This window comes from Gossypium hirsutum, chromosome D13 (assembly GCF_007990345.1).
Source record: "Gossypium hirsutum isolate 1008001.06 chromosome D13, Gossypium_hirsutum_v2.1, whole genome shotgun sequence".
Classification (NCBI taxonomy): domain Eukaryota; kingdom Viridiplantae; phylum Streptophyta; class Magnoliopsida; order Malvales; family Malvaceae; genus Gossypium; species Gossypium hirsutum.
This window is the reverse complement of record NC_053449.1, coordinates 43,320,352-43,342,327: the sequence shown is the minus strand read 5'-3', so window position 1 is coordinate 43,342,327 and position 21,976 is coordinate 43,320,352. Positions and strand designations below refer to the sequence as shown.

Here is a 21,976-nt window from a genome sequence, read left to right as displayed (position 1 = left end):
AAAGATAGCAAACTTATTTGGCTTAATTGGGTAAGTATTCTTATCCCGTTTTCAGTAATTTTCATATTTTCAAGATCGTAATAACTTAATTTAGCTATCTCAGAGGTTAATTTGTAAAGTTATCAAATTACTAGGGTTTTTCCATGGATGAATATTGTAGAATTATGAAGTTTTATGGTAGACATTGAAAGGTTGTAGACAGATAAACAACTTTTGTAAAGGGAATTTTGATGAAATTGTGATTTAGGGACTAAATTGAAAAGATGTAAAATTAATGGAAAAATTTTGAATTTTATGAAATACATGGGCTGCTGTTGTTACATGTAAAAATCGGCTAGGCTTGGAATAATGATTAAATTGCATGAATTTCATTTTCCGAGCCTAGGGATGAAATCGTAATTAAATAAAAGTACGGCGGCAAAATGGTAAATTTTTCCTAAGATGTGAATTGGATTGAATTGAATATGAATTATATTAAATTGAGTTAAATTTACTCGTATCGATCTGGATAGACCAAATACGGAATTGAATAGAGGAAAAGAGAAAGTGCCGGATTAGTAACTTTTGCGTACACGACCATTGTCGAGGTAAGTACGTGTACATTTAAATGTATAAATTGAATGTTGTATATATGAATTGTGTAATTATGATGTATATGATATTGATTACATATATGACAAATATTATGTCCCGTTTGAATAAATGAAATTCGATGGATACAGAGTTCCTGTATTGGTTGTGGTCCTGCATATGTTGCGGACACACCACAACTCGAAAGAGCATCCTGTTATTAGATCTCATGAGCTTCCTGTTATATGGTTCTTGCGAGCTTCCCGTTAATAGCTCTTAGGAACATCCTAATCAGTTGTGATCTTGCATGTGTTGTGGACACACCGCAACTCTTATGAGCGTCCCAATATATGGTTCTTCGAAACTTCCTGATTAAAGGCTCTTTGTGAGTTTCCTGATTAATGGCTCTCTAGAGCTTCCCAACATGGCTCGCTTGAACTTCTCGATATATTGCTATCTGGAGCTTCTCGTTAATGGCTCTTCGGAGCTACCCGTTATTGGCTCGCTTGAGCTTCCTGAATATGGCTATTATGAGCTTCCCTTTATACAACCTAGATAAGCTTCCCGTTAGATGACTCACATGAGCTCCCAATTATATGGCTCGAGAGAGAGCTACCCATTTATGTGCTCGTATGAGCATTCCCAAATAAGAATTGACGGATTACAATTTTATACACTTTGAGTGTACTACCTGTGTAACCATTGATATTTCAAATAAATTCAACGGGCAAAGTTTTGATATAGGTTAAGATAAGTTTTGAATGAATCATTATCTGTGTCTACCTGAAAATACATGAAAATTGTTAAATGATGAGCTTATCCTTGTTTTTTGATATTTACGTGAAGTACATGACTAATATGCTTAATGAGGTTATATGTGATTAGGCTAATTGCCAAATTTCTTTGGATGACTTTTGCATGCTGACCTTAAATGTAAATGAGTGGTAAGTTAATTTTCCGTTATACGAACTTACTAAGCATTAAATGCTTACTCTGTTTTTTTTCCTCTGTCTTATAGTACTCGGTGGCTCGTAAAGGTTGGAAGTTGGTCAGAGCTACATCACACTATCCCTCGGACTTTTCGGTATATATATATTTAGCAAACTAATTTTGGTTATAATGACATGTATAGGGTAAATGTGACCAATGATGGTAATGTAAATATCTGGTTGTAATTAGCCATTGGAATAGCTTTTGAATGACATATTTTGATATGTTTATATATGGTCTTAATGTGTTTGACGAATCTTTGAATTGGTTAAATGATGGAGATTATATAAGCTCATAATTAATTGATTTGAGTTAGTATAATTGGTAAGATATGCATGTATGTGAATTGGGTCAATTAGGGAAAATTGAATACTTAAACATATGGGATGTTATAACAAGTATTAAACTTGGTTTTAGCTTGATTTGAATGATTGGTATTGGCATTGGCATTATTGAAATTATGAGAGGTCTCATGTAAGACCATGTTTAGGACATGGCGTTGGCACCGAGATGAGAGGTCCCATGTAAGATCATGTTTGGGACATGGCGTTGGCACCGAGATGAGAGGTCCCCCGTAAGACCATGTCTGGGACATGGCATGGGCACCGATATGAGAACTCCCATGTAAAACCATATCTGGGATATGGCATTGGCAGTACAGGAAACATCCCATGTAAGACCATGTCTGGGACATGGCTTTGGCATGTTATTATCAAACAGGAGACCCTTGTATCCTTAGTATTCCAAGTGATTCAACAGGCTAGTAAAGAAATTATGTTACATGAAAGTTTAGGTAAAAGTACGATACACAAATTCAGGTGAGTTTAAGGATTAAGAATATTTCAGTTATCAGTTGAGAAAAGAATTTCAATAAGGAAGGAGTAAGCTATAATCATGAGTTGTTTAAGCAAGCAAGTAAGTAAACAAGTAAGAGAGTAAATAAAGAAGTTAAATTTGATGAGACAAAATATTCATGTATGATACCTAAAAGAATGTATGTATTAACTGGAAGTTTTTTTTTGGTGAATGGAATAAAGTGAGGTTCGTGATAACAGAATTTGTCAGAGAAATGATAATTAAGTGGTAAAGATGTCTGTGTGTGAAGGTTACAGTCGAAATGAACATGATGATATTTTCTAGATATTATATATATTCTTTTATTCTCAGAGATGTGCATGTGTAATTGTTCAGTTCTGATAGAGTTCTTATGTTCTGAGAATGTTAGCTGATTATAATGTTAGACGAAAGCCCTGTTGGTCTGGTCGGTTTATGACCGGTTATTGTTCTGTTTTGCATGCATTTTAGAAAGTGTATTGTTTTGCTACAAGAAATATTGTGCTGATGGCTAAATTGCAAAACATGTAAACGTGATGTAAAGTACATGGTATGGATTATTAGTAAATTACGGATGAATAATGAATTTTGAAATATAATACATGTATTAAAGGTAGAGAATATATAAATATACGGATTATTGGTAATAGAATTAAATTGTAAAGCATGTAAAAGCATTATGAGAAAACTGTAAAGGTGATATGCATGCATGAAATAACTTGCCCAAGTAGACGAGATTAGAACTATTAGGATATTAAGGGATTTTAGCGTGTTCTCTGATTATTAGCACATCGGTGCTCTCTGATTATTAGCACATTTATGTTCTCTGCATAATACTTTAGTGCTTTCTGTCTAATAGCGCATAGTAATGCACCTCTATATCAGTTTTGTATATCCTAAGTATTCTGTTTAATCTACTGGGCCTCTGCTAAAAAAGATAAATAATTTTCGTTACAAGGTAAATGTTTACCTCTGATTCATGTTTGAAATATTGAATTAAAAATAAATTGTGAAATGAAAGGATAGAGAATGAATACAAATACTAAGCTAGGTAAATATGTACAGAAGGGAACTATAGAATGATAGAGATGGCTTAAAGAAAACTAAATGAAGGAAGGACTTCTGGTTATGAAGAAAGAGAGGAAATAAGAACTCGATTAAGTAATATTATTGAAAAGGAAGTACAAAATGATATAAAAACTAGAAATGTTATTGATAAGAATGGATAGAAAAGGATAATTGAAAGAATATAGAAATGATGAAGTTCATGATCAAAATAAAACAAGGAAATTTCAAAGACGAAATTTATTTTAAGGGGGAGAGAAAGGTAATACCCCGAAAATTACTACAGAAAGAAAGTAAGATAATATCCTTGATATAGTAAAATAAGGAAATAAAGTGATAAAAAGGGTAATATTGAGTTATGTCAACATTGGGAAGTATATTAAGACATATTAATTCAAGAAAGGATTAAATTGCAAAAGTGAGAAAAGTTTTGTTGTCTAAGAGTAAATACTCAAAATTTGAGGGGTTAAAGTGTAAATATGAAAAAGTTGAAGGACCAATAGTGTAAATATTTTAAGGGTGGAATAATCTAGAAACTAAGGAAAATGGATGAATTAGGACCAAATTGAAAAGGTGAAGAATTTTGAGGGACTAAATTACAATTTTACCAAATTAAGTGATGGCTCAATGATGGAATTTCAAAAGATTATAAATGGAAAAATGGTCAAATAGAGAGAGAGAATTCTAGAAGGTAATGATGATGTTTGTGATATTTTTAATTAATTAATTAGATAAATGTTATTTAATTAATATTTTATTAAGATTTTTAGTATTATTTTATTATTAAATGATTAATATAAAAGGGAGGAAAGATGATGAAAAAAATTATCATCTTTCCATGCAACAAACGTTAGAAGAGAAGAGAAGAAAGAAAGTTTTGCTTTCTTTACAATTTGGTCCTTTCACCAAAATTTACTATTTTCACCTAGAAATCAAAAGAATTTTCATAGCTTCTAAGAGAGAAAAATAATAAGGAGACAATAAGAAGCTAGAATGTCAAGTTAGATTCAAGAAATAGAAGCTGGAGGAGAGGGAAAATCAAGTTAAAGATTGCAATCAATAGCACAAGGTAAGAACATCAAGATTTCAATATATTTTTAAGTTTGTTATTGTTGAAAAAGTATGGAAATGATGTTATAGTAGAGTTTTCTTAAATAAATTCTTATGTTCTTGATATATTAGTGAAGGGAAATAAGTGAAAATGAGGGGACATATTATAGAGAAAGGGAATCAGGGAGTTATAAACTTAGTAATCAACATCTTGCACTAAAACAGTTTTGGATAGCAGCAGTAAGTTAAATTTGAAAAATCACCATAAATTGTGGAAGTCGAACTAGAGGATGAAAAAAATATGGAATTAAATATTATTAAATATAGTTTCTCATAGAAGAAACGGTGTAAGTAATGGAATTGTAAATCATGAGATATAATAAATTTTGTGAGACAAGTTCAAAATGAATTCGGGTTCCCCTGTTCTGACTTTGGAAAATCATAAAAAATTGAATAAAAATAATTAGAGGCTTAAATTTATATTTTTAAAATCTTGAATGAGTCTATTTTCAATATAAATAAACGGAAACATCATCAAAATTCTGTAAAAATAGATAATTAGTTTTTAGTGAAGAGGAATTGGAACTGTCAAATAGTGAAACAGGGGAAACTTTAAAGAATAAACTGTACTTATTGGCTAAACCAAAAATTCTAAAAATATTATGGTAAGAAGATACATGAGTCTAGTTTCATATGAATTTAGCGGATCTTAATTTGGAGTTCCGTAGCTCAAGATGTAAATAATTTAGTGGCTATGACTCAAGTGGACAGCTTTGAATTAATATATAAATAAATGGTGGAATTATAGATAATGTTACATATAAGCATATTATACATTAAGGATGTGGAATGGAGAGGAGGAGGAGGAAAATAAATGATTATTCAACTAGCATGAGTTCTCATTAAAATTGGCCAATTTGCATATTTTAGGTTCAAGGACTAAATTGAATAAAAGTAATATTTTAAGGGTAAATTGGTAAAAATGTCAAAAAGTGACCGAATTGCATGAAATGAATTTTTTTTACTTAAATTAATAAATTGAATGAAATATTAATTTATATCAAGATTAGGTGGAAATTCGAGGAAAATAGAAAATTACCAAAATGTCCCTAAATTTTGGTATTTCTACAATTTAGCCTAGTAAGTTTGTGTAACTTGAATTATATTCTTAGATGATTGAAATATATATATTGGATTGAGAAATTGATTTGAATTGTGAACATGAGAAATTGTGAATTGAATGAAATGGAAATGAAGCTTTGAATTACATGAGTAAATATCGGGTCTCGTAGGCCCTATTTGTTATGAATATAATATTTCGAGGATATGTTGTAAAGAATTATAAAAGCACGTTACTAATTTAAAAGTTTTAATTCGGATGAAATTTTGTAACTCGGTTTAATACGTATGCAAATGTATGTCTTCTAGTAATGCCTCGTACCTTATTTCGGCGTCGAATACGGGTAAGGGGTGTTACAATGTGACAACGCCAGATTCGGTCATAACGTTTAGACCGGGTTTGGGGTGTTACACAATGGCCTTTAGTAGGAATTGATCTAAGGGACTACCTTAAAATAACATGGTGGAAAGAAGAAACCACACTGAGATAAATGGAAGAAAGAACATAAGTAAAGGAAATGACAGAGACTGCGAAGATGGAGAGACATCTGAGTAATTGACAAGACGAAGTTAGTAGGATTGTCTTGGAGGAAAACACCTGACAATCCATTCATCAATGCATAAGATCATAAATAAATCAAAGCCCGCTACGTTGGGTTTCAGAGAAATCTACTCGCATAAGTAAGGAGTTAATTGCATTTAGTTTATTTTCTTTTAATACCCCTGCAAGACGGGGTCTAAGTATAAGTAAGCTAAATTAGGAGACTCACTAAGTTCTTTTAGGACTTACAGAGGTTTGATCTGTGATTACAGGATTTGTGGAATAAGGAACTTGATGAGGGATCAAGCTAAACCGTGTAGGATCAAGGAGCGCCGATGGTAAAGTGTCATGCACATAGGAAGGGGTACCCTTAAAAACTTCACCCTGGGGGCGAATATATTGTATATATGTAGTTCCCTTAGAGTCCGGAGTTGGGACAGTAAACACTTGATTAAAATTTTGCCTCTGTTGCAAGTTTTTATAAATAGGTAATACAGTCTGGTTTTAAAACAATGAGTTCTAATCTTGTACACGAACCCAGTTCAGTTGCGACGCTCCATACCCAAATTCGGCGAACAAGACAAGTAAGGGTGTTACACTTCCAATCACTTGCCAAATATTTCTAAATAGTTTTAAATGATGTTAGATACTTTAATAAATTTTTATCTAAACTTTATGATTAATTAAATTGTTTCAAATTTAATTTATCAGATAGTTTTAGAGATTTTTGCAATATGTGCTCGAATGGCATCTCGCATTCATACTGGACGTTAGGACGAGTCGGTGTTACATGGTGTGTGTTTGGGCAGGTGGGTGGGTGTGTTGAAGTAGTGATTTGCTTCTGGTAGTGGTACGTGAGTTGTACGAAAAGAAAATGATTTTGATTAATCTTGATATTTAAGTTAAACAACTTGTGATTATTTTTAACTAGTAAATAATGTAAAACATTGGTAAATTGGATAGATTTGGTTCAAAAATTGGTTGTAAGAGATTAAAACTTGAACTAACTTAATCTTGTAAATTATAAATACTGGAGTATTTAATTTGAAATAAATATATGATTAATTAGATAAATAGAATTTAATCCCTAATACGATGTCACGTAACTAAGAATAGTACTGTTTTAGGGGAGGTATGATAAGAGTGTTAGTCCTTCCTTACACAAGATCGAATTCTCTAGTTGACACAATGAACCAAAATTTGACTCGAATGTTACTTTGACATGTTAAGCTACATCCTAGGTCAAACCCAAATGCAAAAACAAAAAAAAAAAACAAAAACAAAAACAAAAGAAAAGTCTTGATAAATTTTGAACAAAAAAAGAAGTTTTCAAAGAAATAATGAACCCTTTAAGAACATTGTGTTAGTGTCAATTGCACGTCCAGACACAACATCAATTGCATTGCATGTTGACATGTAGATTATTTTATTTACTTCTATCATTTTGTGGATTTTGAGTAGTAAATCTCTTGGAGAAGAGATTAGATCAAGCAAAGAAAATTTTCAGGAGAACTAGTGTGATCTACTTACCTTATATACTAAGATATGCAGTCACAATAAGATGTGGGCTAACTATTTGAAGATTTATCTCAATCCTTTGTATCTTTATATTAACGGTAATTGATTTGGTGAGATATGGAATAATCAAAATGGAATGAAGTTTACTTAATGAAGTTGGATTCTAGCTCTTTATATGGTAGCCATGTTCAACTTTGGAAGAGTTCGTTAGTGCCGGTTATAACTGCCAACTACAACGTCGATTGCAATTTAAGGAAAAATTGGCTAAATATTATAGCTTGCTTGTTTTGTTGGCATATTTTGATTTGATTATTGTGACTATTTTTGTGCATTTTTAAGGGATATTATTCAATATATTTCATTATTTACATGAGGAGGATATTTAGTTGGCATATTTTGATTTGATTATTGTGATTATTTTTGTGCACTTTCTTAAAGGATATTATTCAATATATTTCATAGTTTACTTGAGGAAGATATTTAGATAAGTAAGGACAACTTGAAGAATACTTGATATGGATGAAACCTTAATAATTCAATTGGATCGCACTAGTTGGATTGACTTGGGCTGCAAAAGTCTATATATATTGAAGACTAATATTTGTTTGTGGTGTGGGTTTAGCGAAAAATCAATCTCTTTATTTTGAGGAGAATTAGTAAGGGATTTTTCTGATGTATTTAAATTATTCTATTAATGTGTAACTAAGCTTTCATTAGGGAAAGTTTTATAAGGAGAATAATCGTTTTAGAGTATAGAAATGAAGTTGCTATTTGGAGACAAAATGAAATTTAAATCACGATATTTGTATATTAAGATATAATTATCTCTCCTGATAAACCTAAAAACACAAAAAAAATTTTGAATGAAATTTTAGTGCCCATCTTTATTTTACCTTCTGCTATCAATTAGGCTGTGTTCTTCATTGCGGCTGAGATGAGCTTTTAGCTAGAAAAATAATTTTCTTTGAAAAGCAATGAAGAACACCCTTCATTTGATAGCAAATTCTCAGCTTTTGAGAAGTACTTTTGGGCAGATGAAAAGTAGATTTTTTTAGCTTTTCAGCCAAAAAGTGCTTTTGAGCTGGTTACTTTTACCTTTTTAGCCACATGACGCCCAGTACCTGCTGCTACGCTGCTCTCTGCTCTCTGCTGGTTCCCTCTGCTGCTACGCTGGTTCTTTGCCCTCATCTTGTTTTGGATTAAACACAAAGAAAGGGTATGTTACCTTGAACATTGCTTCTCTGATTTTGTAATTATGTCTATTTTCCTTTGTCAATTTCAGTTGGTTTTCTTTTGTTCGTTTTATTCTGATGCTATATAGTTGATTTATTTTACCTGGTTGCTTCAATATTGCTCTCTGATTTATTAAGATCCAAGCCCTTTATGATCTTTAAGCTATAATTCATGTTTTATCTCTTATATTTTATGGTCAGAGCCTCAGAAATACTCTTTGGTCATTGAATGTTTGTTTAAAGCTAGTGCACCTGTGTAAACTTTCTATATATTATTTTTATATTAATAGATGTTGCATTTGCTGTGCCATGGCTTGAAGCTGCTGTTACCAAATTTACTAAATGCAAACATAAAACTGAAATTATTATGAAGAATGAACTATTTGTTTGAGAGCATTATTTATCATCATAACAATGTTCCTTTAGGATTCTCGTACTGAACTTGACACTGCCCAATGTTAAAATTGATCTAGGTTTGATGCAAAAATTGCTGCTGCCGTAGCAGATGAGATAAACTTGCCATTTGTCACAGCAGAAAATAAGTTTGAAGCTTTGGTGAATCTCTTAGCTCTCTCTGATCAAGCTTTTATTTATTTATTTTTCCATTTTGTTTTAGGTTGAAGGAATTGATTATTTTTCCATTTTAAGTTGTCAAGCAAAATAGTTACACATTCATGAATATTTATTTCTCTTTAATCAAGCTGCACATGATGCCTTTGTTGAAACTAGCGGAGCCCTAAACACTGTTGCCACGTCCCTGATGAAGGTTGCAAATGACATACGCTTACTGGGAAGGTTTGTCTGCAATTTGGATAACCCTCTTTTGTGTGTGTGTGTGAGTGTGGTTGGCATTATTCTGATGGTTTCAGCATTTTTCTTATTCAGTGGTCCCCGATGTGGCCTTGGTGAGCTCATTCTTCCTGAAAACGAGCCAGGCAGCAGTATAATGCCTGTAAGATTCTCATCTCAATTTCCATGGATTCATTTATCAGCAAAGTCCTTTTTTTTACTTCTATTCTATTTTCCCTTTGACTATTGTTCTTCCCATATAATCTTGTTAGTTTGAGTGAAGTTATCTGTTTCAGGGGAAGGTAAACCCTACCCAGTGTGAGGCTATCACTATGGTCTGTGCCCAGGTAAATATATGTTACTGTTATTTTTTCACATTCAAATGGTATTGTCCAGCTGGAGATTTTATCTTGTGGTGGTTAAATTTTCACTTTCTTTTATCAGTCTATAACAAGACGGAAAGTTTCTTGCAGGTAATGGGAAACCATGTTGCTATCACAGTGGGCGGATCCAATGGCCACTTTGAATTGAATGTGTTCAAGCCAATGATTGCTAATGCACTCCTGCATGTATGTGTTTTCTATTACCAAAGTTATTGAAAAGCTGCATTCATTTAATTTCAACACTTACAAAATTGAATGTGTAAATTTTCTGCACTAATCATTTGAAAGGCCAATTCTCTTTATTTCATATGACTTCACGAAAATTATAAGTATGAATTATGTGAGTTTTTGCAATGAAAAATATTCTTAGAATTTGCAATTTGAAAATTGTATGCTTGATTTCAACGCTTCAAAATCTGAATCTGTAAATTTTCTGCACTACTCATTTGAAAGGCCAAATCTCTTTATTTCCTAAGACTATAAAAATTATAGATAAGAATTATGAGAGTTTTGCAATGAAGATATTTTAGATTTTGAGATTTGACAATCATATGCTTGACTTGACTTGATTTCTCCACTTGTGTTCATTTTCATTCATTGATGATCATTGTCCTTTGCTATCAGTCATTAAGATTGCTGGGTGACGCATCTGCTTCATTTGAGAAGAACTGCGTGAGGGGAATTCAAGCCAATAGGGAAAGAATTTCTAAATTACTACATGAGGTCAGTTGATGCCACATCCTGAATGTTTTAAGTTTATTTTGTCAAGCTAATGATCGTATGTTGTCTTGTGACATTTTGAATGGTCTTGCAGTCTCTAATGCTTGTCACATCTTTGAACCCGGTAAGTTCTCTTCCCTGCTTCTATCTGGGATCAGTTGTTCCTTAATGAGTCTTTTGCATTTTGAACACGTCTCTAATGATCTCTTTGCTTTCAGAAAATTGGTTACGACAATGCTGCAGCAGTTGCCAAGAAAGCACACAAGGAGGGGTCCACTTTGAAGGTGAGATTTGTTTCTTCTCTTTATGGTTCACTTCTTGAGTATCTTTGATGCAATCATGGATAGCAATGACTTTGTTTTATTGTGCTTACTGACATCTTAATATGGAAATTCGACCTCACTTAAGTTGTTCTCATATGGAACTGTTTCAATGTTTGTCCTAATCCTTTCCTTTGATGGCTGAAATACTGAATATAACCTACACTTGTTTCTGCGCTTATCTTCTGCAGGAAGCAGCATTGAGCCTTGGTGTGCTCACAAGCGAAGAATTTGACACTCTTGTGGTCCCTGAGAAAACGATTGGCCCATCTGACTGAATTTTTTTTTTTTTTTTTTTTTTGCTAGAGGAGACTTAAGCAGCAATTGCTTAGATTTTAATTAATTTTAAGACCATTTTTCTCAGTCGGATTACAAAATAGAATCCGATCGCGATTTTCTTCATATTCCGATTATGGAAAACAATATTATTGAGGTTTCCCATTTGCTTGGAATTGTTCATGCAGTTTATGTAGTGAAAAAAAAGAATAGTCATGGATTGACTAATAAGGGGAAAACCTATTGAAGTAAAGTTGAAGGCAAAATAAAAGAGATGGCATCAAGTTTTGAACATACTAATGCTCTTGAATCCTTTTTTATGTATGTTAAAGGTGTTGCCTTTCATTTAAGTTCTTCATGTAACAGTACTGCAAAATGTGTAGATTTGCTCTTTAACACCAAAAAGGAGAAGAAAGAAAAAAGCTTTCATTTGGAGAGATGCAAAATGATGGCGTTCAGTGGTGAAGCTAGTAAGTTCGATTTTTGGAAGAATTTTTCTACTATTGCCACCGTAGTCATTATAATATGAGTTATATATTAGGTTTATGTTTTCTATCTAATATGAGTTATATATTCAAATACATTTTAAAATAAAATAATACAAATGTGTTAATAAAAAATAATTTTTATAATAATACAATTGTGTCAATATTTAATTACAAATATTTAATTATTATATTTAAATATAGTTTATATATTCTAATTAAATTTAATAAATAATTAATATTAATTACTTAAAAATATTTAAAATTAATTTTATATATTAAAATATTAACAATAAGTTATAATAATTTATTTTTTTATATTTTTGCTAAAATATCATAATATTAACTAATTTGAACATTATTTAATTACATATTTGTTACTTTATAATATCATGTCTAAAATTGACATTTTATTCTTCAAAAGCACTTTTTGACAGCAATACCAAACACTCAAAATTTTCAAAAACACTTTTCCACAGCACTTTTCAAAAGCAATGAAGAGCTGACCCTTAATTATATTGCTACTTATCATTAGATCTGTCAAAACAAAAATCAACCATCTTTCACAGTGGGAAAATGTAAAATATATAAAATGAAAATCGCCTTGACGTACGGTGATTTAAGGTTTCCAAAATAAAGAAATTTTTATGATGCGACTTATCCTCGAAAGACAAATAATGTGTTTGATGTTTAAAAATTGACGATGATTTAGCATGGAACTCAAGAAACAGGTTCCTTTTGAATTGTTTCAATAAATAATTTTAAATTCATAACATTTTGATAAATAATTTTTTCATTAAAATATAGTCATCACCATCAACCTTAATTACCAATTTGGCGATTTAATGAAATACTTGGTCGTAGGAAATATAAAGAAAGGGGGAAGAGAGAAAAAGTAGGAAAGTAAAATTAAAAGAAATATACGAATTACACTCAATATCATTAAATTATTAGTAAATTTACGTTTTAATTATTTAATTTCAAAAGGTTATAAAATGGTTATTGAATTATTCGAAAGTTTTCATTTAAGTCATTGAGTTGTTAAAATCATCGTGGTATGACATTTTCTGTTCCTACCACCTGCACCAATCAGAAGTTCTCATTCCCTTTCTCTTCTACAGTTCAATGTTTTTTTACGAAATAATCTTAAACGTCGCGAATGTACAAACCAAAATCTAAATAATTATTTACTTTGATTTTCAACACTGACTATTAGATTGACTTAGATCTAATATATGCTATTCTACTTGTCAGTGGGTATTAATCCACCGTACCAACTGCCGGATCATCGCTTAGAGCTCACTAGTCAGACTTTAAAAAAAAAACCTTAACAACCCAATGACTTAAACAAAAATTTTCAAATAGTTCAATGATCACTTTGTAACTTTTAAATTTGAGTGACCAAAACGTAAACATACTAATAATTTAGTGACCTTAAGTGTAATTTATCCAAAAAAATAACAAAAAAAAGATTCAAATTTTTCAAGAGAAAAAGTATAAGGATTACCTATATAATCTGAATTTTTTTTTTGTTTGAAATGATATATGAACTTGTCATTATTAACGATAATTAATGGTTTAGTGATCATATCATAATTTTTTAAAGTTCATAACTAAAATTTAATTTAAATCATATATAAATGACTAAACTTGTAAAACTTTATCATTTTCTTCTTTTGCTTTTTGTTACATAAATACTAAATAATTTTGGTTAACTATAAAAATGTCACCCAACTATTAATATATTTCTATTTTAATCACTCAAATTTAAAATTTTCTATTTTAGCCATTAACATTATTAAAATTTAATATTTTGATCACTCATCTATTAAATAAATTACTAACGGTGACCCTTTTTTATTGACATAATAACAAATTTAACCCTCCTATGTTTACAGATTCTATTAGTTTAATCCTGAATCTACAAAATTTAACAAATTTAACCCTCAACTTAACACATTTTGTCAATTTAATCTTTATTCTTAAAAATTAAAAATTAAAGAAATTTAAAAAAAACATTTAAATTTTCATTTTTTTATTAAAAAAAGATATATTTTTTTTATATTCAAAGCCTTTTTAATCATATTGTCTACAGTTGTAATTGCCATATCTGTATAAATTTTACAAACATATTTTAACGCCAATTATGCATATAATTGAATTGAAGTTTATTTACATTGCATATTCGTTTGACCCTTTGAATGTTTACTTACACCTTATCATTAAGCTAACCATGCCCCCTAACTTAAAATTCATTTTTTGCTTCAAACATGACTTTAGAGAAAAATATACACCCAAATACTATATAAAAACTTTTTAAAAAAATCAAAAAGAAAAAATGAATCGAGCATAACCAATAATATTTATTTGATTTAGATTGGTTTGGTTATCCATGATAATGGAGTTCAATTAAAAAAGAAAAGAAAAACAACCTACTCCTTCGGTTCAAAAAGGAAACGCAGGATTTTTATGTAGGCAAGTGACAAAGATGAGGAAACATCACCATTATATGATATCCATCCAATGTTATGTCAAAATTCTCTACATTTAAGAACAGGGTCTCCAAATAAATATCTAACACTCTTATCTCTCAAGCACTTCACCACCTCAAGATTGGTTCAAGCTAAAAGTATGTATGTCCTGGAAAATACAAATCCAACAACTAAACAGATCAAATGCTGTAGTTTCAAGTTGCTAAATGCTCCCAAGTTTAGAATTTTTGTATGTAAAATCCTTAATTCAACAGCAGTTGCAAAATTACAAACCAAAAGATCTTCTAGAAACTGCCATTAAGATAACATTAAAACAAATGTGAAAAAGAAAAGGAGATCAAAAGTTCCACAGAGAAATGAGGCAGAAGGAATGAAATCAGTGCTAAACATACACAAAAATAAACATACATGTGCGTAAGAGAAAACGTCTGTTCTGGCCAAAAGCTGCAAGCAAACAGAAACGAGCTGTAAAAGAATGAGAAGAAAATTTTACCTTTGTTTGGCCGTATTCAGCAATTTCGATCAAATGCAGCTCCAAACCAGTTCTTCAAAGGCTAGTTTTTCTTTAGGTACCCCTATCCAACACTCAAGTCCAAAACATATTTAGATATGGATACGAGGACTAGACCCTCCAAATATATTAAAAATTTAGAAAGAGTAAACATTCCCACCTCTAGCACTTACTACCATCTGACAGTCACACCATAGCCTAAGTAACATAGTTTTAAGTTGTTCTTGTATTACCAAAAAGTTCTGCTCAGAAATAGCTTCTCTCTTGTCGAAAATTGTCATTGTGTTGATCATAAAGACCTAAATTCTTAATATAATACCATAAATGAATGTCTGGTATAAATACTAAGTGCTGAATATAAAACATCAGAAGTATCTAAAAGAGATTCTGAGTAAAGTTTGAAGTGACCTTAATGTATGAGAATGTATCTGGCGATTTCCCGACTTATTTCCCAAGATGGTTAACCGGAAGAAAGAAAACAGAAAGACAATAGGGAGGAATATAAAACTAATAATAATCTGCGATCAAATGAACTACAAACCATGTCATTTAGAAAAGGGGGAAAAGAAAATATGAAGATCAAGATGGACACAACCGCTTCCAATGCCAGCAAACAATTGAATCGTTCTCAGTTGAAGTCTTTCAATCTTTTTTTGAGCATGTCCATTGATTTCTTCCGTGAACTTGTTTTTGTATTTCTGGTTGAAAGGCTCCCAAAGATCCCATCTGCTGAGTCCTTGAATTTTTCGACAATGCTAGCCACTTTCTTACGATCCAAAGCATTGTAGGACTTCTCCCGAATTACAAGATCTGCGAAATTCTCCGGCTGGCTGCTGGACAATAGGTTTATCAACTGCCGGGCTTCTATCAAGCTACTTCGAAAACTACCTTCCTCGTATACCTCACTTAGGCCTGTGCTGTGAAACCTCTCATCAGCAAAACTCTCTAACTTCTGTAGATCCTGGTTGATAACCATGACTGCATTGGCATTAAACCTCTTCACACTATCACTGAGAAATGCAGCCACAATAGAGTTGGAAATATGCTCAAGAGCCCCACAACCAACCGTGTATAAAGCATCCAATGGCAGAATTTGCAGTGCTGTTGAGAAAACAGTGTCAAGGCAAAAGACCACCTCATTCATATACTCACTATTATTTTCGGATATCTCTTCGGCCGTCCAGTTTATATTTTCTGTAAGCGCCAAGAACTCATCTAACTTACTATTTACCAAATTCACGACAGCCAGATAAGCTGCATGTCTCGAAGTTTTAAAGACCTCCTTGGCAGTCAAACTGGCCTGAGGCCTCTCAACTGATCGAACTGGAATCCCACAAAGATGTGCAGCATGTTGAAGGAAAAAGTCACAAGATCTTTCAAGAAATGGTATATTTTCAGCAATCTGCATGGCTTGAGATACAGCAATGCCGTCACTCTGAAACATAGTCACTACAACTTCATTAAGCACATCAATCAAGAGCTTGTCCAAATACTTTCTTGCTGCATCATAAAAATTAGAATTCACTCCAAAAGACAAGTAATCAACTGAGCTTTTGATGAATGATCGAACAATGCGGCAGCAATCAGGCACCATAGAAGAGAATGGTGCAATATATGGAAAAGCTGGCATTACATCTGAAGTCTGAAGATGAAATGCCAAAACAATATTTTCATAGTCAGAATCCTTCTTCATTACCATCTTGTTATAGGAATCATTAGATACAGCATTGCTAATTTGCTGACGGCACTCTTCAAAAAGAAGCTCATGGTATTTGTCTCGGCTATTGTCCAAGACCTCAAGAATTGAACTCACTTCATACCCATACTGCCTAAGTGTAACCCCAAGAAGAGCGATATAATCCTTCACCAAGAGAAGATGCGTTGCAGAATCCATATGAGAAAATTGTTCTTCCAAGACCGACACCACTTTTGCAACAGTTGTCTCCCACATTGTCTCAACTTGATCGGCAGACAACAAGCCCCCAGAAGTCCTCAAGACCCTGTCTTCCACAATAAAGTAGCCTGCAATTTGAGCTAGGTAGGTTTGATATGATTCAACAAATGGTTGTGAGGAAGAGATTTGCAAGTCTGAATTGAGTTGTAATAGACGATTTTTGTAGTAATATCGACGAAATTGCTCTTGGATTCCAAGACAGGAATGGATGTGAGATGCTCGATAAAGAGGTGTAAGATCAAACTTCAAAACAGAATCTTCATCAACTTCTTCAACATCTAATGAATATACCACATCTCCTAAGCCAGAAACGTTCAGCTCCTCGGCTTTTCTCTGCCGTTCAAGCATCTCTTCATCTCTCTGGCGTACCGATGCAGCATGACCAATTGCAGTCTGCCCAATATCCTTGGCAGAACTCCTAATGTGAAGTAGCCACTCGTTAAAGTCTGCAGTCACTTTCTTTTCGATATGAGCTTTTATTATAGGAATATTCTTCCCTATCATTATTTTGATTGCATTTACAGGGATATTCTGCAAGTAGTTTGTGTCAATCAAATCTACAGTTTTCAATGCCAAGAAAAACTGGCCTTCTGAAAGGTGAGTATTGCATTTGACACATAGCTCCAAGACTTCAATACAAATCTTGGACATGTTAATAGCTTCAGACACATTTTTCTTAATCGAAAAAGACTCAAGGAGCTCTTCAAGTTTCACCAAAAGAGCACTCCCAACCTCCTGCAACTTAAAATTATCACTGGAAAGATCGCTTTTAAGTCCTTCGGCATCAACCAAGACGCCACGAAGTTCATCAACGGCAAGAATGAATTCCTCGTAGTGAGTCTTGCAGAGCTCCTCAATTTCGGCTTCTTTCTTTTTCAAAATATGCTTCAGCTGGTGAACAAGAGCCTCAGGCCGCCCCATTTCGAAGGCATGTCGAACAAGAGGACCCAAATCATCCCCATTCCCGATCAAGGTTGCGAGTACCGAGTCTTCCCCTGTATCCCCATTCTCCATAGCACCTCTCTTCTTGGGTTTGGAATCCATTGTTCAATAAACAAATCAAACAAAACACTGCAAACAAAAAGTATTCAAAAAATAAAAAAGAAAACATAAACTCAATCAAGAGGACAGCATAGAGTAGAGACTAAGTTGTAAAATTTCTTCTATGAAGCACTCAGCTTTTATGACCCAAAATTAATCAGAAGTTTTTAATGAACATAAGCAAAAACAGCAAAGAATAAATACCCTAATAATGAAAAGAAGAAGCATTAATAGTACCTGAAGAAGAAGGCAGAAGAGTGTTGGATCTGAGTTTGGTGGGTTGAAAGGTAAAGCTGGGGGTTTCACTTTTCTTGTAAATTTCGTCACATTATAATAGAAACTCAGAAAATGAAAATCAAGTCATCGTTGTTGTTGTTGTCGTCGTCGTTGTCGCTTTTTTTTCGTTCTTTTCTCTGTTGTCGGAATAAAATTGGAAATATAAATTCCTTTTCTATATGCTTAACAAGAATATTACAAGGAAATAAATTGGCAATAAAATAAGAAAAATATAATCAATAAATGTTGACAATGATCCTTTGGTTTAGCAGTAAAGTTAAAATATTTAATATTCTTTAATTAAAATATCCTATATTTTTATATTTATTTTAGGTTTAGATGGTATTTTTTATATTTTTAATAATATTTATTTATAATTATAATTTAATATATATAAATACTAATTTGGAAAGACTTAAATTAACATTTAAAATATTTAAAATTTAGTTTGGAATTATTATTTATAACTCTATTTAAAAATAAGTTGTGATAATTTTTTTCACTTTAAAATAGAGTCATAACTTGAATAAAAGTTTAAGTATATAAATTATAATAAGTCAAAATAAACAATGGTTAAGGTTAAAATATTGTTTTTAAAAATTCTACAATATTTTTATTTTTTATAAGTAAACTATTTTTATTTTCATATTTTTTATCATAATAAAATGAAGTTATAGTTTGAATAGAAGTCTAAGTATATAAATAGAAAAATGATTTTATCTTTTAATTATAACTTAATTAATGTTAGAGTTATATATCAATTAAAATTTAAGTTTAAATCTATAAATAGCATACATTAGTAGTATCTAAGAAAAATTCATTAGTAAAAAGAATGAAATTTGTTAGAATTAATAAGTTCAAAGTATCCCAAAAAGAAATATTCAAGAGCACTAGAGAGATATGTAAGATCATTTTAATTGATGGTGACATAATAGAATATTGTAGGGGATAAACCCGATTAAACAACGAACAAAGTGAAAAAAATAAGAATCGAAAATATCGAACATGCAAATTTTATGTGGAAAAACTCCTCAAAAGAGGATAAAAATCACGGGTAAAAGGATATTTTACTATAATAAATGAGAGTACAAAATATGCAGAGAATTAAAAGAAAACCTAAAGCCTCACAAGAAAAAACCCTTCGAAATAAAGAACAAAATTCTCTTAATCTAAATATTTTTGTTGTGTAAAATCTAGAGTAACTAAGGCCTATTTATAGGTTGAAATGCGTAGCATATATGACTACAATAGCTCTAGATTAATTAGAGTTTAAGTTGGAAACTAAAAACAGAGTTTAACTAGGAGAAGAAAAGCCAAAATAAATTTTGGTCAAAATAAGAGGCATTCTCCCACAAATCTCCACCTTGACTTATATTTGGATCCACTCCCTTGCTGAGCCCTGTTACGGGTTTAACTGATTCTTCGTCGGTTACTTACCAAGTCCAAGCAATGTCAAACTTTGAAACTAGAAGGCTCTTTGTCAACATGTCGGTCGGATTGTGTTCTGTGCCAATTTTAAGAATTTGAATATCCCCTTGAATGATCACCTCTTGAATAAAATGATAACAAATGCCTATGTGCTTCATTCTCTCATGATGCATTTGATCTTTAGTTAGATGTATGGCACTTTAACTATCACAATATACGGCAGCTGCCCCCTTTTTCACTTACCAGTTCATTGAATAGGCCCCTTAACCAATTTGTTCCTTTTACTGCTTATGTAATTGTCATGTATTCTACTTTAGGAGTCGACAAAGTCATTGAAGCTTGAAGTGTCGCTTTCCAACTAATAGCACAATTCTCAAAAGCAAATAGGTAACCTGTGAGAGACCTTATTCGATCTAAGTCTCATTCATAATCAAAATCAACATATCTGACTAGACACTTTTGAGTTCTTCCAAACTCTAAGCACATGTTAGAAGTACCCTGTAAATATTTGAAAATCCACTTAATTTCATACCAGTGTAACTTACCAAGAGTTGTCATGTATCGGCTAACAACATTAACAACATGTGAAATAACAGGACGAATGTATACCATTGCATACATCAAGCTTCCAACTACGCTTGAATAAGCTACTTTTGACATGCACCTTTCATCTTCTTCATTCTATGGGGAACCTGAAATTGAGAGTTTAAAGTGTGCAACTAAAGAGTATTTACGATTTTGCATCTTGCATCTCAAATCGCTCAAGAATCTTCTTGATGTACCTTTGTTGCGATAAAAACAATTTCCCTAAATGCTTATCTCTCAAAATTTCTATCCCAAAATTTTCTTTGTTGCACCTAAATCTTTCATCTCAAACTTAGAGTTAAGCATGGTTTTAAAACGATCAATTTCAGATGAATTATTAGCCGCAATTAACATATCATCAAACATAAAGCAGCAAATATATAAAAGAATCATCATCAAGATATTGTAGATAAACACAATTGTCATACTAACTTCGAAAAAAACCAATACTCAACGTGAATGAGTCACACTTTTTATACCACTGCCGAGGAGATTGATTCAAATCGTACAAAAACATTTGTAAAAGACAAACATGATCTTGTTTACCTTCAAATTTTAAGCCTTCCAGTTGTTGCATGTAGATGTCCTCCTTAGGTCACCATGAAGGAAAGTAGTATTTACATCTAACTGTTCTAACTCAAGATTATTTGATGCAACAAGGGCTAAAAGCGCCCGATTAGACATATGTTTCACAAAGGAAGAGAAAACATCATGAAAATCAACTCCTTCCACTTGATTGTAGCCCTTTCCAACTAGTCTTACCTTGTATATAGTGTCATTAGGACACGAACCTTCCTTCTTTTTAAACACTCATTGGCAACTGACGATTCTTTTACTAATGGGTGGTTTAACTAGCCTCCAAGTCTCATTCTTTTGAAGTGAATTCATCTCTTCTTCCATCGAAACGAGTCATTTTCTACAATCAGAGGCTTGAACTGCCTCATAATAACATGAAGCATTGGTTGAATCAATGCTATCAGCAACACTTAAAGTATAAGCCACTAGGTTTCCTTCACAATATTTCTATGATGGTCGTATTTCTTACATTTTCCTGTCACAAGCAAACTTATAATTAGTTAACTGAGATGGTGAGGGTACCTGAGGGTCGGATGGAACCCCAAACAGATTTAAAATGGCTTCAAACTTGTAAGAATCAAAATTTTGTCGTGCCATCGCAATGTTGTAAGAATCTTCATCGAAACGAGACTTCTGTTCATCGTGTCGTTATGATATTAGGCATTTGCTCGTCGTGACGTCGCCCCCTGTTTTGACTTTTGACTCCACCTTGCTTAAGATACTCTGATTTGTTATGTCTTTAAAAGTAAAAATCTATTCTTCTGATTGCAACATGGCAGATTCATCAAATGTAACATCTCTACTAACAATTATTTTGTTAGATTCTGAATACCATAACTTAAAACATTTTGTATAGGCAGAGTATCCCAGAAAGATGCATTTAGCGGCCCTTAGTTTGAGCTTTCCCTGGATCAATTTAGCATAAGTAGGACAACCAAAAATTCTAAGATTAGAATAATTTAGAGGATTACCTGAACATATCTTATCTGGAACTTTACCATTCAATGTTTGATGAAGAGATCGATTTACCAAATAACTTGTCAGGTTTATGGCTTCAGCCCAAAATTCATTCCCTAAGCTTACATTAGAAAACATGCATCGAGCCTTTTCCAACAAGGTTTTGTTCATTCGTTTTGCAACTCCATTATGCTGTGGAGTTCCAACAACGGTTTAATGTCTTCAATTCCATCCCGTTTGCAAAAATCATTGAACTTTGACAAA

General features: G+C 32.2%; 2 protein-coding genes across 6 annotated transcripts; one reads left to right on the top strand and one right to left on the bottom strand.

Annotated features, from left to right (window-relative positions):
• Positions 1–6,903: 6,903 nt before the first annotated feature.
• Positions 6,904–11,701, top strand: LOC121203506 (fumarate hydratase 1, mitochondrial). Its single transcript, XM_041108627.1, has 11 exons — positions 6,904–6,978; positions 8,791–8,903; positions 9,393–9,473; positions 9,619–9,714; positions 9,805–9,871; positions 10,005–10,055; positions 10,182–10,277; positions 10,716–10,814; positions 10,906–10,935; positions 11,030–11,095; positions 11,323–11,701. Exons 1-11 carry the CDS (start codon positions 6,904–6,906, stop codon positions 11,407–11,409), a joined length of 861 nt encoding a protein of 286 aa, XP_040964561.1. The 3' UTR covers positions 11,410–11,701.
• Positions 11,702–14,231: 2,530 nt separating this feature from the next.
• On the bottom strand, positions 14,232–18,425 carry LOC107895102 (exocyst complex component SEC15A). Of its 5 annotated transcripts, XR_001683402.2 has the most exons (5): positions 18,128–18,373; positions 15,304–17,920; positions 15,056–15,194; positions 14,878–14,959; positions 14,232–14,532 (listed from the first exon to the last, which is right to left on the bottom strand). XR_001683402.2 is itself a non-coding variant. In XM_016820331.2 (2 exons), exon 2 carries the CDS (start codon positions 17,891–17,893, stop codon positions 15,524–15,526), a length of 2,370 nt encoding a protein of 789 aa, XP_016675820.2. In that variant the 5' UTR covers positions 17,894–17,920; positions 18,128–18,425; the 3' UTR covers positions 14,232–15,523. The 5 variants fall into 5 exon arrangements, 1 of the variants encoding a protein (XP_016675820.2); XR_005922692.1 differs by having other exon boundaries at positions 15,056–17,920; XR_005922693.1 differs by having other exon boundaries at positions 14,878–15,194.
• Positions 18,426–21,976: the final 3,551 nt, after the last annotated feature.